The sequence below is a fragment of the Loxodonta africana genome, chromosome 16 (genome assembly GCF_030014295.1).
Source record: "Loxodonta africana isolate mLoxAfr1 chromosome 16, mLoxAfr1.hap2, whole genome shotgun sequence".
Lineage (NCBI taxonomy): Eukaryota > Metazoa > Chordata > Mammalia > Proboscidea > Elephantidae > Loxodonta > Loxodonta africana.
In genome coordinates, this window is record NC_087357.1 from 32,097,190 (window position 1) to 32,115,096 (window position 17,907).

At 40.8% G+C, this 17,907-nt stretch overlaps 1 protein-coding gene across 10 annotated transcripts in view; it reads left to right on the forward strand.

Annotated features, from left to right (window-relative positions):
* ARMH3 (armadillo like helical domain containing 3) overlaps window positions 1–17,907 on the forward strand; it is a 219,318-nt gene that overhangs the window by 45,353 nt on the left and 156,058 nt on the right. For all 10 annotated transcript variants that reach the window (XM_023546793.2, XM_064269402.1, XM_023546794.2 and 7 more), the window contains 5 exons: window positions 695–741; window positions 1,262–1,337; window positions 4,193–4,286; window positions 8,260–8,361; window positions 17,104–17,162. In XM_023546793.2, the coding sequence (XP_023402561.1) occupies window positions 695–741; window positions 1,262–1,337; window positions 4,193–4,286; window positions 8,260–8,361; window positions 17,104–17,162 (378 nt within the window). The remainder of the gene's footprint in view (window positions 1–694; window positions 742–1,261; window positions 1,338–4,192; window positions 4,287–8,259; window positions 8,362–17,103; window positions 17,163–17,907) is intronic.

Below are 17,907 nucleotides of genomic sequence, written 5' to 3' on the forward strand. Positions count from 1 at the left end.
TTTAACCAAGGTTAAAAAGCTTTGAACCAAATAAATGAACCTCTGGCTGCAGGGTTTTGTTCATCAATAAACAGATGGAAAAGGTATTTTTAGGGGGGTGGGCATCTTTCTCAGTGCCTCTGATATCACACATATTAGAGATAGCCTACTCCATTCACCTGTTCAGCTGCTCTTGACTAGGACACAAACTAAAAACATTCTGATCTGGTAAAGATGGCGAATGAGCCTAGCATAGACAGTTCTGGTTGGAAACCCAAATATTCCCCTGAGGACGGCTCTATGTAGGCTGAAGTCAGGCTGCTTTCTGTGACATTCTTCATGAATTAGTTTCTGATTTCAGATAAGCAACTTCCAGGAAAGATACAGAATGATGAAAATGTCTAGGCTAACATTTACTTACTGTCAGTGGTAACTAAACTTACACATTGAAAATGAGGGATGGGATTTTTAAAAGCCTCTTTAAGATGATTTATTTCATTATTATTAAGATGATTTCATTATTTCCCCTATTACTTATGATTCTTTTAAGATCTTAGAAGTGGGCTGGTTTTGGTGTGTGTGACTACTGGTCCAAAGTGCTAAGTTTCCTCTGGCTGGAAGCAGCTTGTTTTTTGATTGATGAAAGGCTTGATAGGCACAGAGCTGCGCTCATCTCTCCCTGCTATAAGTCTGCAATTGTTCTTTTCTTCCACAGGTGGGCAGCATGTTCATAGCAGATGCCCATGAGAAAATATCTGTACAGTAAGTGCCTGACATTCTTGTGCAGTGACTTGGATGTTAGTGTGGGCTCTCTAGCTGAATTTGAGAGTGTGAAATGTTACCTCTTGGTAATTTTTAACAGATCCAAACTTTTTTGGTGATTTTTCAAATTTTCGGGGGTTTTAAACAATATTGGACTCTAGAAATTTCTGCTTTGGTCTCACATCTTTTGGGCCCCGAGAAACTGAAGAACTGTTCCCAGCTAGCTCTGGAGCGAAATGGAAGAGGACTGGGTATCTGAGCCAGTTAAAGACTTAATTGGGGTGGAAAAGTGAAAGGGAAGATAGTGAATGAAGTAGATAAAACTGATCCTGAGGAATTGAAATTAAGACCTGTTCTCATCTGTACACCTTTTACATATAGCCAGAGAGAAATAAAGGGGAACATTAGAAACTCAAAGAGATTGGTAATGAGGAGCTGGGGTGCAATCTTATTTTGATGGTTATGCTGTTTTAACTCCTCTGCTATAAGAGGCTCATCAGTTTGTTCTCTCCTTCTTTAGAACCAATGAGGCCATTCTTCTGGCGCTTTATGAAGCTGTTCATTTAAATCGCAATTTCATCACAGTGTTAGCCCAGGTTGGTTGCATTAAAACCCCCCATCCTTTTTCTCTCTGATTTCATACAGATTAATTCCACAGAAAGGCCTGCCTGGCTGTGCCTATGTCAGCCCTGTTTTGCATTGGTAAGTGGTAGTAACAAGGAGTTGCACCAGTTGCCTTTGCTTCTTGCTATCCTTAAATACATATATTTCTATCTGGTGCTGAAGTGGTTCTGATAACTTGCAAAGTTAATGGTTTTGACCAGTTTATGAGGTCCGTTAACCCAGGTGAGTTGAGATTACTTCATTTTGTTCATGGAAATGCCCTGGTCTCATCTGCCTGTAAGAATTTTTATATCAGGCTTCCTGCTTTCCAAACCACTGTGGAATTACAGCTGGGGATAAAATAGGCCAAATCACTTATCTTATTATATCTCACCAATTTCCAGAGAGGAAAAGTGAAAAGTATCCTGTCCAGCATAAGGTTAGCTGTTAACAGACAAAATGGTCAGCAAACATTGAAAGCAGGAAGTGGTAGAATACAGAGTGACAGGTCACATGCCTTAGGAATATCCTCAGGAATTGGCACAGAAGGGGACTAAAATAGGCTGAGAACTCAAGTGCTGTCCATGAAAGCTGTCTTAAAAAATTGATAAAGTGATTTTATCTTAAAGCTGGACTGTTTAAAATATGTACGTAGGGTTCTTTTAAAGGAAAGTTTGCTTATGCTTTTTTTCTCAAAGGGCGGATATGTATGGAATCCATTGATTGAGTTTTACCTTAAAAAATAAAGTCACACTTAAGTGTGCTGCTTTGGGGTCTGCCTAGAAGGACATGTATTTGGTTTCATGACTGATAAAATAAGAGACTTTATTCACTATTTTCACCACATTCTTTGCTTTACAAATTCTGTAACTGATTTTCAAAGAAGGGGTGGGGAAGGTAAAGGGCTGGTAAAGATGTTGGGGAGGAGAAGAAGGGCGATAAAAAGCAGCTGCCACTCAGCTTAATTCTCAAGAGTTGATGTGGCTAAAATTTTTAAGAGGGACAGAAGAGTCATATGCTTTGGTCCCCACTGGGTTTCTCCCATATGCCTCTACCTTCCCATCCCACACACTCTTGTCTGTTGGGGGATGGGAAGGATGCCATCTGCATAGCTTTTTTTTTTTTTTTAACTAGCTCTTGGTATCCCCTTGGCTCTTCTGCATTTATCAGCCAATTATGTGATCATTAGAACAGCCTATAGATTTGTGTTTTAGGTTGATCTGATGCAAGGCTTCCTACCGGTGCCGTGTTTTCAACCCCCTGCTGAGAATTTGCATTTCCACCCCAGATATACTGAATCAGAATCTACATCTTAACAGAGTCCCCAGGTGATTTTTTTTTCTTTTAATTGTGCTTTAGGTGACAGTTTACGGCACAAATTAGTTTCTCATTCACAAATTTATGCACATACCATTTTGCGACATTGGTTGCAATCCTGCAATGTGACAGCAGTATTCCCTTTTCCTTTCCAGATTTCCTGTGTCCATTCGTCCAGTTTTCCTGTCCCTTTTTGTCTTCTTGTCTTGCTTTTGAGCAGAAGTTGCCCATTTGGCCTTGTATATTTGACTGAACTAAGAAGCACGTTTCTCATGTGTGGTGGTGTTCGTTTTATAGGCCTGTCTAATCTTTGGCGGAAAAGTGGGCTTCGGGAATGGCTTCAGCTCTGAGTTAGCAGGGTGTCCGGTGGCCATAGTGTTGGGGGTTTCTCCAGTCTCTGGCAGACCAGTAAGTCTGGTCTTTTTTTTGTGAATTTGAATTTTGCTCTGCATTTTTCTCCTGCCCTGTACAGGACTCTCTGTTGAGATTCCTGTCAGAGCAGTCAGTGGTGGTAGCTGGGCACCATCTAATTCTTCTGGGCTCAGGCTGATGAAGGCTGTGGCTCATGTGGTCCTTTAGTCCTTTGGGCTAATATTTTCCCTGTGTGTCTTTGGTTTTCTTCCTTCTCTTTTGTTCTGGATGGGATGGGAACAACAGATGTATCTTAGATGGCTGCTTGCAAGCTTTTAAGATCCCAGATGTAGGCTGTAGAGCATTTTCTTTATGAACTATTTATGCCCATTGACCTAGGTATTTCCCGAGACCATGGTCCCCAGCCCTCAGCCTCAGCAGCTCAGTCTTTCAGGGTGTTTGGAGTATCTAGGAAGCTTCTATGACTTTGCCTTGGTTGAGTTGTGCTGACTTCCCCTATATTGTGTGTTCTCTTTCCCTTCACCAAAGTTGACACTTGTCTACTATCTAGTTAGTGATTTCCCCTATCCATCCATCACCTCCCTCATAACCATCAACCCAGATGATTCTTATGTCAGAGTCTACAGTTTAACAAGATCCTCAAGTGATTCTTATGTATGAATAAGAATTTATATACAAATTTATGTATAGATAAGAATCACCTGGGTATCTTGTTAAACGGTAGATTCTGATTCAGTGTATCTGGGGTGGAAAGTCAAATTCTCAACAGGGTGTTGAATCAGAATGAACCAATTCGAAGCCCTGATTGATGAGAGCAGTCCTTCCCAGGTCCAGACAGGACTGCCAGTGCCCTCTTTCTTGTAGAATATTCCAGAATATTTGTTTTTACCCCAGTTTTTTATTTGTATGGTTCTGCAGAAAAACTTATGTAATGGGAACCTAGTTACTTAAAGAAAACCAGCCCACAGAGCTTCTTATTAGAATTTAGCAAGCATCAACAGTAGTCAGGCACTCATGGAAGCTAAATGTAGAGGCAGTCCCTCCTCAGTGAGCTTTCTGCCTAATTATGAGGTCAGGAAGACCAGTAAGGATATTAAGCAGAGGATACTGAGGGAGAACTGGATTTTCTGTTTTCTTATGTTTCTTTTTTATCTTTCAGAGTCATCCAGAAATAGGCTTGGTGACGACTCCTGTCAGTCCTGTTCCAACAACCCCAGCCACACCACTTGGGACCACGCCACCCTCCTCTGATGGTGAGCCACCACCCATTTTCTTTTCCTGATGAATATGAGTTTGGGTCATTGAGGGTGAGCATAGCTGTGTTGAACAAAGAACACAGTTGTTAATTCTTTCAGTTAAGAAATTTACCTGAATCAGCGGAGCAAGGGCAGGGGTTTGGGGACTATGGCTTAAAGGGACTTCTAAGTCAATTGGCAAAGTAAATTCTATTAAGAAAACATTCTGCATCCCACTTTGAAGTGTGGCATCTGGGGTCTTAAATACTAACAAGAGGCCACCTAAGATGCATCAATTGGTCTCAACCCACCTGGATCAAAGGCGAATGAAGAACACCAAGGTCACACGATAACTATGAGCCCAAGAGACAGAAAGGGCCACTTGAACTAGAGACTTACATCATCCTGAGACCAGAAGAACAAGATGGTGCCCGGCCATAACCAATGACTGCCCTGACAGGGAGCACAACAGAGAACCCCTGAGGGAGCAGGAGAACAGTGGGATGCAGACCCCAAATTCTCATAAAAAGACCAGACTTAATGGTCTGAATGAGACTAGAAGAATCCCAGCAGTCACGGTCCCCAAACCTTCTGTTGGCCCAGGACAGAAACCATTCCCAAAGACAACTCATTAGACATGGAAGGGACTGGACAATGGGTTGGAGAGAGACTTGTATCAGGTGGACACTTGAGACTGTGTTGGCATCTCCTGTCTGGAGGGGAGATGGGAGGGTAGAGAGGGTTAGAAACTGGCAAAACGGTCACGAAAGGAGAGACTGGAAGGAGGGAGCGGGCTGACTCATTAGGGGGAGAGTAAATGGGAGTATGTAGTAAGGTGTATATAAGTTTATATGTGACAGACTGACTTGATTTGTAAACTTTCACTTAAAGCACAATAAAAATTATTTAAAAAAAGAAATTTACCTGAAGTACTGTCTTTCAGGACTCCTTAAGCTCTGAAGACAACTCTGGAAAGACAGTCAAGTAGTTTTCTCTGTAAGAAAGCTGCATAACCCCAGCTTGTCCTACTCAGAGAATGGTCATAGAGCCATGGAGTGCTAGATCTGAAAGAGACCCTCAGAGGTCGGTAATGCCTAGCCTGCCACACTCACAGGGTACTTGGGAGGCTCTGATGAGATATTTTATGAAAAATACCTCCCCGTGACCATAAAGCACTGAAATAAATGTAAACAGTAATGTTATCCCGTGTTAACACTTTATAAATGAGGGAATTGAGGCCAGAAAAGTGAAACAGTTGCCTGAGGTTAGTGAGAGTTGAGACTAAGGCCCAAGACATGAATCAGGGCAGAAACAATGTCTGTTTTGTTCACTGATCCTCGCTCAGCATTAGTATATATTTCATATTTGTTTAGTAAGTGAACAAGAAAGTGAAGCTCATATTCACTCACGGTTATGTGTCTGCTGGTCTCTCCCAGTTGGAATCGACAGGCTTTAAATTGTATTATAATTAGGAGTTTGGTGGTTATTTAAGACTTCTGCACCCCTCCTAAAAACAATAAAAAAAGTTTCCCCTTTATACATTTTATGGCTAGAACTTAAGAAAAAGGTAAAAGAAAAGAAATTAAGAATTTTCCCCAATAAACTGTGTCACCTGAGGTGCTTCTCTTGTAAGCTGAGTGTGTTTGATGGACTACCTTAACCTGGAAATGATCTACGCTAATACTTGATGTTGTACCTTAAATGTTGGCCTCATTTTGAAGTGCAGGAAATCTAACTTTGAGTCTTTCTTTGTGCCTTCCTGCTGTTTGCATGTGAAATCACCTTCCTTGTTGTGTTTTCTCTCCTTTAAATTTTCGTGTAGCACCTGTGGCAGTAGCATTTCAAGGCAGAACAAGCAATATTGGCTCGGAAGTATGGCAGTGAGGTGCCATTTATATTCAAGTCTATGGTAGCAAATTGGAACTGTTTAGAATTGAAAGCCAAATTCCAAAATATCTTAATGAGAAGGAGCAAGTAGTGAAGATTGCCTACTTACCTCTGCTTTTCAGGTCACTGAATAATCCAATGGAAAGACTGTTCTTTCTCTTTAAGGATGAAGCCTGCCTGGTTACCATGGATATCAAAAGCCATATATATATTTCTGAGTTCCATGTGATGTTGGGGTTTGGATGCTTCAGAGAACTGCCTTTCAAACTGTTCATTGTGAACACTTTCACCCACACACTTGATTATGCAATGGCAGAATTTGTGCTTACTTACCTACAACCAGTGAGCTTTTATTTTTTCTAGTGGAAAGATGGAGTCAGCCCACTTTCAAATGATTCTCTCCCTTGACAAAGGCTGCTAGGAAGGATTAGGAAGCCAAAGATCAAGAAGTGACTGACTCTTCCTTAGGAAGGAGATTTTAATTTGTGAAGGATTTTATTCTGTCTGTTTTATTTTGTTCCTTTTTTTCTCTCTCGTAGTTCAGTTCCTTTCTGTAGAGGTACGAAACATTACAAGCATGTTTAAAATTTTTGGTTTTTAATTATAGGGGTGCGCAGTAGCTCAGTTATATTTAAAGGCATGTCACTGGAGCCATTATCTTTAAAAGTCAGCAGTTTAGCTGTAGCGTTTGTTCTCAGCTCCAACTTGACATTTGACAACTCAGCTTTGTCATGAGAGGACTTTATGGTAAACTAAAAATACATATACTTCTATATTTCTACATATTATATAAGACAGTTTTCTAGTTACTGCTGCGTGTGAGAGGGAAAAAAGTCTCATTAAGCAGTTAGATGTCACTTTGGATTGGACAAGAGAATGATTATGGGTTTTGAGCTTCAAATAGGCTTGTGGTTTGAAATGACAGTCCCAGGCATTAACCCATAACATGAATTAAGAGTGTTTAGTATTTCAACATAAAAATATATTTATCTTTTATTAGTTCGTGGGGCTGAACTGTGGTAAAACAGCCAAGGGTTGGGCATGCTAATTTCTTCTCATAAGGCTTTTTGCTGTGCTTGCTGTGTATTATGGATCCATTATATGCAAATGTTTCCCGTTGTTAATAAACGTTCTCTGCATACATTGTAATAACTCCAGAGGGATCCATTGTTGTTATGAATACATATTATGAGTAATATTCCAAACTCAGCTGAGTCTTCAGGGGTGAAAATACAGCAGTACGCTATAGATTCCCTGCTTGTCTGGGCCATCATGAGTCTCCTTTCGCTTAAATATTATGTCTTAGTGTAAAAGCACTTAACAAGATGTCTACGTCTAATTTAAAGCCTTAGAATCTTTTGGGAAATCTACATTAAGACTGTATTCTGTTGTGGGTCAGCCCTGGTCTTGTCCCTCATTGTTCACTGGGACTGTGGGTGGGGTTGGGGGAGTAGTTTTTCTTGGAAACAACAGCTGAGCATGTAAAACTCAGTTCCCAGACTGTCTCAGCCAATAATGTTCACTCATTTTCAGCCTAATATTCCTTTTCAGATTTTCTTTCAGGTGTAGGCATTAAGGGGTAGAATTTGAATGTGTTCTCCCTTAACTTTTCCCCCCATCTTGGGTACTTCCAGCCTAAAAGCTTGTTCTCAAAAGTGAGCAAGTTTTTTCCTTATTAGGTAGGAATCTTCATTTATTTTAAGCAGAAGGCTGGTCTAAGCAAGGCTTATTTATATTCAGTAAAGATCTTTCCTTTAAGTGCAAATTGAAGGGCCTTTAAGAAGGGCCCTGAACCTTTCTAGGTTACTAGGGGCTGGAAATGACATCAGCTACTCTTCCTAGGATGCTGAGAGAAAAGCACCATTCCTGGAGACTGGCCCTCTTAGATAGGAGAGAAGGTCATTGGGCTTAATCTTGGGAGTAGGAGAGTTTTAGAGGCCTAGGAGGAGTAGAAAAAGGTTTTATAATAGGCATTTGGTCCTCCCTCCATTGTGGAAAAAGCTTATTTAGTGATTTTCTTGCCTGCTGGCAAATTGGCTATGTGGGTAGAAGTGTTAGATGGAATATGTTATAGGCTAAGTGCATTTCATCTGTTCTATTCCAGTTATAAGTTCTGTGGAACTCCCACTGGATGCAGATGTACAGACCAGTAATCTACTGATAACCTTTTTAAAGTATAGCTCCATCGTCATGCAGGACACCAAAGGTAAGGCATGTTACTTTGCAGGCTCAGGAAGCAGGAGGTATAGTGGGCAGTTGCTTAGCTAGAATCAAAGAGTGGTGTTAATACTTTGAAGCTTTGACAGAATGTACCATTGGGGCCTCCTGTGAAGGATGATGGTCCTGATTGCTGGAAAACAGTGATTTCTCACTGCCAGATGGCAGTTAGGTGGTGTGGGGAAAACCTGGAGCTGGAGGGTGGGTGCTCAAAAATAGAACAGGAAAAAAATTGGGCTCTACAAAAACGAGCAAGTGTTCTTAGCAGAGCTGGGTAAGTAGATGCAAAAACTCTTATGTGTGGGAAGTGGGGGGATTAGCATGCTTTAGGGAATTCCCTTTTGAGGACGAGAACTGAAAGCATCAGCTTGTGAGAATTAGAGGACTTGTTGTACAGAATACAGTAGGAAGAGGTGAGATTCAGAGGGACTGTGTTCCTTAACACTTAAACTAGAAGTGTCAATACCTATCCCAGAAATGCAGAGTAGATGTGGGAGAGGACTAGATGTTGCCTGATTTTATATTCTTCCTCTCTTTAAGATTTTTCTATGGTCTTTTAATTGGTAGTCATGTAGTGGAATAGTCAGGACAGGAATAAGGAATTGGGAGGAGACCTAGCAAATTATACCCAGTATATATCCCAGTTTTAAGATTCCCTGGAAATAAAATTTTTATTTCATGGTGACATTGAACTAGCATTTTTCCCCCCATGTTTTCTTTTAATGAAAAATTCTGATATACAGAGAAGTTGAAAGGTTCATACAGTGATTGACTATATGCTCATTAACATTTTCCCATATTTGATTTGTCTCTAAATTTCTTTCTATGTGTTGTTGCTATTGTTGATTTGGCTGAATCATTTTAAAGTAAGTTTTATGTTCCACTCTTTTTTTTCTACTTCACATCCAAGTATTTTAGTATGTATTTCCTAAAATTAAAGACATTTCCCTGGATATCCAGAATACCATTATCATAAAAAAAAAAAAAATAAATAAATTTTTTTTTTAATCATGGCTGAGAAAATCAAAAATTCTCCAAAATCATGTAATATTCAGTCCATATTCAGCTTTCCCCAGTTGTCCCAAAAATATTTTTTGTAACTGATGTTTTTTAACGGTGCCTAGCATTTTTTTTAAAGAATACAGAGGCATTTTTATTTCTTATTTAATGATGCAGCACACAAATGCTGATGATATATATTCACATATAACTTTGTCTCTTATTTATAATCAAAAGATTGATGAATCCAGAGGTGCTGCTGTGTGATGATTAACATTGTGTGGCAGCTTGACTTAGCCATGAATCTCAGTGGTTTGGCAGTTATAATGTAGTTTGGCTGTTATGTAATAATGTAATTTGGTAGTTATATAATCAACTCCATGAGATCTGCTATGAGCAATCAGTGAGTTGAAAGGGAGTGTCCTTGGAGGTGTGGCCTGCCTCCAGTGTATACATGGATATTCTAGCAAGACTTTCGCTCTGGATCCTGCATCTGGCTTGTCATCATCTGACTTTGGTTCTTGGGACTTGAACTAGCAGCTTACCTGCTGATTTTGGGACTCGTCAGCCTCTGCAGCCTGTAAGCCAGCAGCCTGCCATCTGCCCTGCCAGTCTTGGGTTTGTCAGCCTCTGCAGCTACATGAGGCAGGAGAAGCCTGCAGCCTGATGCCTGATCCACAGACTTGGGAGTTGCCAGCCTCTCTGTGAGCCATTTCCTTGAGATAAATTTCTCTCTCTCTGTGTATATGTATATATGTATATATGTATGTATATATATGCCTGACCAGTTTTGCTTCTCTAGAGAACCCAGCCTGAGACATTTGGTACCAGGAATGGGATCCTTCCTCAGGGGGATTTCTATATGATCAGTTGACTGAGGAAGAGAAAACTCGTTTACAGGTGGTTTTGCATGATATGCAGGCACGACTTGAAAGTGGACAGTGGTAGTACTAAAACGCCTTTCTGGGACCTCCCTGAAGGGCAGTGGTGAGGAGAAATCCTCCCAGTGGGTAGAACTTTGAGCAGTGCATCTAGTTGTTCACTTTCCTTGGAAGGAAAAATGGCCAGATGTGCAACTGTATACTCATTCATGGGCTGTGGTGAATGGTTTGGCTGGATGGCCAGGGACTTGAAAGGATCACGATTGGAAAATTGGTGATGAGCAGGTATGGGGAAGAGGTATGTGGATAGACCTCTCTGAATGGACCAAAGAAGTGAAGATATTTGTGTCTTATGTGAATGATTACTAAAGGATGACCTTGGCAGGGGAGGATTTTAACAATCAAGTGGATAAGATGATACGTTCTGCTTGAAAACCAGTCATCCTCCTTCCCCAGCTATTCCTGTCATTGCCCAGTGGGCTCATGAACAAAGTGGCCATGGTGGCAGGGATGGAGGTCATAGGTTCAGCAACATGGACTTCTACTCACCAAGGCTGACTTGGCTACAGCCATTGGTGGGTGCCCAGTCTGCCAGCAGCAGAGACCAACACTGAGTTCCTGATATGGCACCATTCCTTGAGGTGCTCAGCCACCAATGTGGTGACAGATTGATTACATTGGACCACTTGCATCATGGAAAGGGTAGTGTTTTGTTCTTACTGGAATAGACGCTTATTGTGGATACAGATTTGCTTTCTCTGTACCCAGTGCTTCTGCCAAAACTGCCATCCGTGGACTCACAGAATGCTTTATCCATTGTCATGGTATCCCACACAGCATTACCTCGAATCAGAGGAGTCACTTCACAGCAAATGAAGTGTGACAATGTGGCAATGCTCATGAAACTCACTGGTCTTACCATGTTTCCCATCATCCTGAAGCAGCTGGCTTGATAGTACCATGGAATGGGCTTCTAAAGACACAATTACGGTGCCAGCTAGGTGGCAGTTCCTTGCAGGGTTGGGGCAGTGTTCTCCAGGAGGCTGTATGTACTCTAAACCAGAGTCCAATATATGGTGCTGTTTCTCCCATAGCTGAGATTCATGGGTCTAGCAATCAAGGTGTGGAAATGGAAGTGGCACCACTCACTATGCCCCCTAGTGACCCATTTGCAAAATTTTTGCTTCCTGTCCCCACAGCCCTAGCATCTGTGGGTCTAGAAGTCTTAGTTCCAAAGTGAAGAATGCTTCCCTCTGGAAACACATCACTGATTCCATTGAGCTGGAAGTTAAGAATGCCACCTGACAACTTTTGGTTCCTCATCCTCCGGATCAACAGGCAAAGAAAGAGTTATTGTATTGGCTGGTGTGATTGATCCCGATTACAAAAGGGAAATGGGATTGATATTACATAGTGGAGGTAAAGAAGAGTATGTCTGGAATTCAGGAGATCCCTTAGGGTGTCTCTTAGTACTACCATGCTGTGATTAAAGTCAGTGGAAAACTACGGCAACCCAGCTCTGACGTGAATTCTGATGCTCCATACTCTTCAGGAATGAAGGTTTGGGTTTGGGTCACCCCACCAGACAAAGAACCATGACCATCTGAGGTACTTACAGAGGGTAAAGGGAATATGGAATGGGTGGTAGAAGAAGGTATTATAAATACCAGCTATAACCATGTGACCAGTTACAGAAATGAGGACTGTAATTGTTATATTTCTTCCTTGTATGTGTGCATTAAATATTTTTGTTTCTTCACTTATAAAATATAAGATGTAAATGGAGCTAGTGCATTTTTAGTTGTATGCGTGTTAATTGTATCATGTTAAGCACAAATGTTACTTTGCAATTATCTTTATTTAGAGATTGTGTATAGTTTAAGGAGATGTGTACAGGTGCCAAGTTGACAAGGGGTGGACTGTGATGGTTAAGGTTGTGTGTAAACTTGGCCAGGCCATGAATCTCAGTGGTTTGGCAGTTATGATGTAGTTTGGCAGTTATGTAAGGATGTAACTTGGCTGTTATATAACTATGTAATCAATTCCATGATGAGATTTGCTATGAGCAACCAGTCAGTTGAAAAGGAGTTTCCTTAGGGATGGGGCCCTCCTCCAGTATATAAATGGATATTCCAGCAAGGCTCTAGCTCTGGATCCTGCATCGGGCTTGTCATCATCTGACTTCTGGTTCTTCAGACTTGACCTAACAGCTTACCTGCTGATCTTAGGATCAGTCTGTGAGCCAGCATTCTGCCATCTGACCTGCCAATCTTGGGTTTGTTAGCCCCTTTATCTGTGTGAATCAGGAGAAGCCTCCAGCCTGACGCCTGATCCACAGACTTGGGACTTGTCACCCTCTACAACTGTGTGAACCATTTCCTGGAGATAAATCTCTATTTTTCTCTGTCTCGTATATGCTCACTGGTTTTGCTTCTCTAGAGAACTCAGCCTAAGATATGCTGTAATCGCTATTTGAAACATACTGTATTAGTATTTCAATAGTTTATTCCAACCTATGTCATCTTTTATACTCTTAAAACATCTTCATTACGTTGTTTGATGAGATAGACTCACAGGGTGTTGGTGGTGCCCAAAGGCATTCCAACTTTCAGCCAGTCAGGTTTGCTGTTCAGTGGTTCCCAAATGTAAAACTTTGTGCTGAAAGGCTTCTCTGGAGCTCGGCGAGGGCCAGCAGCCAGGAGAAGGGGCTCAGCAACACTGGTGGCACCCTCTTGCTGGTTACCTAGCATTTTGATGAACATTTTTTATTAGCGTTTTGTTTGATACCTACAAACAAAACGCTAATAAAAAATGTTCATCAAAATGGGCTTCTCTCATTTAGAAGGATGTTTTTTTTTCTAATTACATAAGTAATTGAAATATTATGTGTTAAAAATTAAAACATAGTGGCAATGGTTAAGGAAACCCTGGGGGCGTAGTGATTAAATGCTGCGGCTGCTAACCAAAAGGTTGGCAGTTTGAATCCGCCAGGCGCTCCGTGGAAACTCTAAGGGGCAGTTCTACTCTGTCCTATAGGGTCGGAATCAACTCGACGGCAGTGGGTTTGGTTTAGTTTGGCAATGGTTAAGTTAGAAAGTGAAAGTCCTTTGTTATTATGCTCCCTGGAGTTAATCAGCCTTTAACAATTTGATGTGTATTCTTCCTTTATAACTTCTTTGGAAGAAGAAAGGACTCTGGTGGCACAGTGGTTAAGAGCTTGGCTGCTAACTGAAAAGTTGGTGGTTTGAACCCACTAACCGCTCCTTGGGAGAAAGATGTGGCCGTCTGCTTCCGAGAAGATTACAGCCTTGGAAACCCTGTGAGGCATTTCTACTCTCTTCTGTAGGGTCACTATGAGTCAGAATTGATTTAATGGCAACAGTTTGGTTTTGGTTGATTGGAAGAAGACTCTTTAAATCTTATTTTAGGAGCTGTTCTGTCTGCTCAGTAGCAGAAGTTTGGGTTCTTATATTATGATCCATGGATAAGCTTCAGTTTCCCAGATAACTGAAAAAACAGTTCCACTGTAGAAGCAAAATTGCTAAAATACTATTTTTGCCATCTTACTTTCCATGAGGAGAAGCTAATCCCTTGATAGGTGCTTTATTCCTTAGGGGTAAAGTATACTTTAGAAGATTCTGATTTGCCAAGTGGGATAGGCAGGTTTGTGGTATGAGAGTTCACAGGAATCCAAAATGGAGCTGAAAATACAAGAGCTGTATAGCAGGGGAAGACCAGGATTTGGGGGCTTGTGGATTGAGATGGAAACATTAGAACAGAGGGCTAGGAAAGCTAAATAAAGCATAAATATTGGGAATGAAAGATTACGAGAGCTGAAAGGAGCCTGGGTGGACAGAGTCTAAGCCTTGTTACTCTACAACATACTGCATTAGCTCTTGGAGACTTCTGCCTTGCATTCTTTGACCCTTTTCTTATGTCCTGGGAGTGTGCTATTTCAAGAAAGAGAGCTCTATACGGGGATGAGGTAGATGGAAGTAGTCCATGTCACAAACTCCTAACATAGAACAGTCCTTTGGGAGCTACAGAGATGGCTGAACCTCTGAGACTTGGCAAGTGAGACCTGGCAGGCAAGGATAACAAGACTCCTGTGTATCAGAGTTTCCTGAGGCCATTGCTTCCCTTTATGGAAATGGGTAACCTTTTTCTTTCTCTGGAAATATTGCAGCAACCATGGAGTCATAAATGTGACCCAGAAAATGAACTTTTAGCTTTGCTTGATATAACACAGTAAATTGAGGCCCTTGGAACTCATTTTTAGTGTTAGTGGTTATATAAGCCTCTTTGTCCTGGTCACTTAACTATCCATAAAATGGAAGCCAAAATTGAGGGCTGATGGGGTAGACTCAGACAGTATCTCTAAACTCAGGCTGGGGCAGGTCTTTGCCGACGGGCAGCCTAAATATAGCAAGGGCAGGAGTGGTTATGGCAAAGAGTTAATTTCAGAAATGGCACCTGTGTGGCTTCATTGACACAGCTGTCTTCTTGTCTATTAAGCTCTTACCTTGTTACATGCCTTGGATCTTATTATGTTTTTAGGAGCAATATAAGCAACTTTTTCTTGGCTCTGCTTCCCCCCCGCCCCCGCCAGGATATTATCTTTTTCTTCTTTATTATGTATCCATCATTTGAAACCTATAGAAAGATAATTTTAATAGATATATATAGTAAGTTTACAAAATTTATAGTGTAATAAATAGCATAAATTATAAAGTATAATAATGAAACGAATATGTGAACCTACCACCCAATTTCAACAAATAGAACATTGTTAATGCTGTTGAAGCTCCCTTTGTGTCCCGGTCTAATCACCCATCCTCTTTATTCTCTGGAATTTTTTGTTTATCATTCTCTTGATTTGCCTCTGCTTTTAAAGCCTTAGGTTCTTCTGACTTTGGTGTTGTCACCTTAAAGGAGTCTGTGCCCAACCTTTAAAAAAAAAAAGCATTAGGCAAAAATTAAAAAAAATATATATGTATATTTATGCATAGACTTAAAAGTTGATACACTGAAGTCTTAACAGTTTTGCTGACTGAGTGGTATGGTTTAAACAGGTTTTTATTATCTTTTTGTGCTTTTCTGAATTAAAAACATGTTTATTATGAAATATACCTTTCAGAAGCAGTTTTCTTGTGGAAATTTTTTGTTTCTTAAAGTGGAGAGATAGCTGCAGGCTTTTCTGTGGGAATTGCTTATCAGCTTTTGGGGAAAGGAAGATTAGTGCCAGAGAAACTCTGTGGCCATGGATAGGTAGAATCTACTTTGCCTAGCCAAGGATATTTTCTTGCTCTTCTGAGGCTTTGATGTAAGCTATAGGGAAAGCTGAATGGGACATTCCCTATGGCTTACTACCTCGTTACTCTTTTTTTTTTTTTTTTGAGAAATTATTTCCTTTTTTTTTTTTTTTAATTGTACTTTAGATGAAGGTTTACAGAATGAACTAGCTTCTCATTAAACAGTTAGTACACATATTGTTTTGTGACATTGGTTACCAACCTTATGACATATCAGCACTCTCCCGCCTCGAACTTGGGTTCTCTATTATCAGCTTTCCTCTCTCCCCTTCTGCCTTCTAGTCTTTGTCTCTGGGCTGGTGTGCCCCTTTATTCTCGCTTTGTTTTATGGGCCTGTCTAATCTTCAGTACTCTTTTTGCACTGTCTCTAGGGTTACTATGAGTCAAAATTGACTCGATGGCAACAGCTTCTTTTGTTTTAACTCTGAGGAGAGGCAAATGTTTTTCTGGACTACAATCTTCCCACTCCCACCCCCTCAACACACACACACCATGCCTTCTAATCGTCAAGCTTTAGTTGATAGATTCCATCTTCGATGAAGAAACAGGTAAATGTCAGGGTGAGTACTACTAGCCAACTTCTACAGCAGTGTACTCTTTTAATAGATTTTTTTTTTTTTTTCTGGAATGAACTTCAATCTGGACCTTGTCAAATCTAATTTGAAATGTCATGAGACTCTTGTCTGTTTTGGATATGCTGGCATGGCCCTCTTACCTCTACTCCCACCACCTCACCCACAGAGTTCTTGGAAAGTGAATAAGCTTTGGCAGTTGGCAGTGATGGAGTAGCTTTTTCTTGGTCTTTTGTTTGCAGGCTTAGAGCCCAGCTCTCGAGGTTGCCTTTTCCCTTTTTTTTAATAACTAGAGTGTGAATTCTGGGAGACCAGGGACCTTGTCTGTTAAGTTCAGAGCTATATCTCTAGCACCTAAGATAGTGCCTGCCATGTAGTCAGTTCTAAGTAAGTATTTGTTGAGTGAATAACTTTGGCAGAAGAAAGATTAAATTAAGAGTTCACAGCTTTCCAGGTCATAAGTAATGTGCACAGTGCAGGGAGAAGCATAGGCTGTACTCTGGTCTCCAGTTAGAAGTTCTCATTTCTGTTTGATTCCATTGCTGGTTTGCTATCAATGGTTATGAAACCTTTCTAGACTTCGTAGTAGGCGGGTATAGATGGTGATGCTTATAGCTGGTGGATGGGGAGGGATGGGAAAGGGAATGGACCTAGCCATTCAGAAGCAAAGGGCTGCTCTGAAAGTGATTTGAGCCATGACAATAGGAACCATTTTAAGGATTAGATGGCTCTCAGGAAGATGGTCAGCTGTTCATCAAACTACCAGGATACTTAAGAATAAAACTTTATAGGGAATTCTTATGCCTGGAAGGGGAGCAAGGAGAACCCTAGTGGTATCTTGATTTTCATTCATGTATTTTTTGAGGAGAGAAAGTGAGAATTTTTTTTTTTAATGATGCACATCTGTATTCGCTATAGAAACATGGTCTGGGTGATTTACAGAGAAGAGTGTATTTTTTCTTTACAGATGAGCACCGGCTTCACAGTGGCAAACTCTGTTTGATTATCCTTACATGTATTGCAGAGGTAGGTCTTCTGATATTAGCTAATATCTTATAAAGTTCTCTCTTGTCCTGCCATTTTTCCTCAGTTCCTGTGTCTTGACAGAAACTCTTCCCCCTTTGTATTGTTTGTCTCCTCTCACTAGAAAGTAAGCCCTGACAAAGGGACTTTGCCTCCTTCACCACTGCATTCTCAGTGCTTGGCACATAGTAGAGACTCAGTTAATATTTGTTAGCTGAATTAATAATGAATTATGTTATGACAACTGCTGTAATCAAGAGATGAAAGATTTTGGCTCTTAAGAGTTTTAAACAGGGGATTTATACCTCTTTAGGAAAAAAACTCCGCCCCTTTGAAATAGTTCACATTGAGTCTTTTGCATTTAGCAAATTTTAAAAAAGGAGCTCAGGTTTCCTATGGGGGAGTTGAGAGAAAACCAGAGAGGAGAGTTATAAACTCTGTAAAGTTGGCGTGCTTGCATTTTGGTGAAGAACAAGAGCTACAGGGGGAAAAAAAAGGTGCTTTGGCTTTGTAGGGTGATACCTTTGGTTGGTTTAATTTGATTGACTCACCCTGGATCTTGGTGCTATGCAACTATGACAGAACCTGAGTCAGTTTAGAGCTGACATAGCTTCAACCTCCCCCTTCACCATTTCTTACTCTCCTCTTTTCTCTCTTGAGAAAAAATAGTAAAGGTGGTCCACATGGAGTCGAAATCTCTCAGTCTTTTTCCTTTTATGTCCTCTGTGAAAAGATAACCTACTTTTCA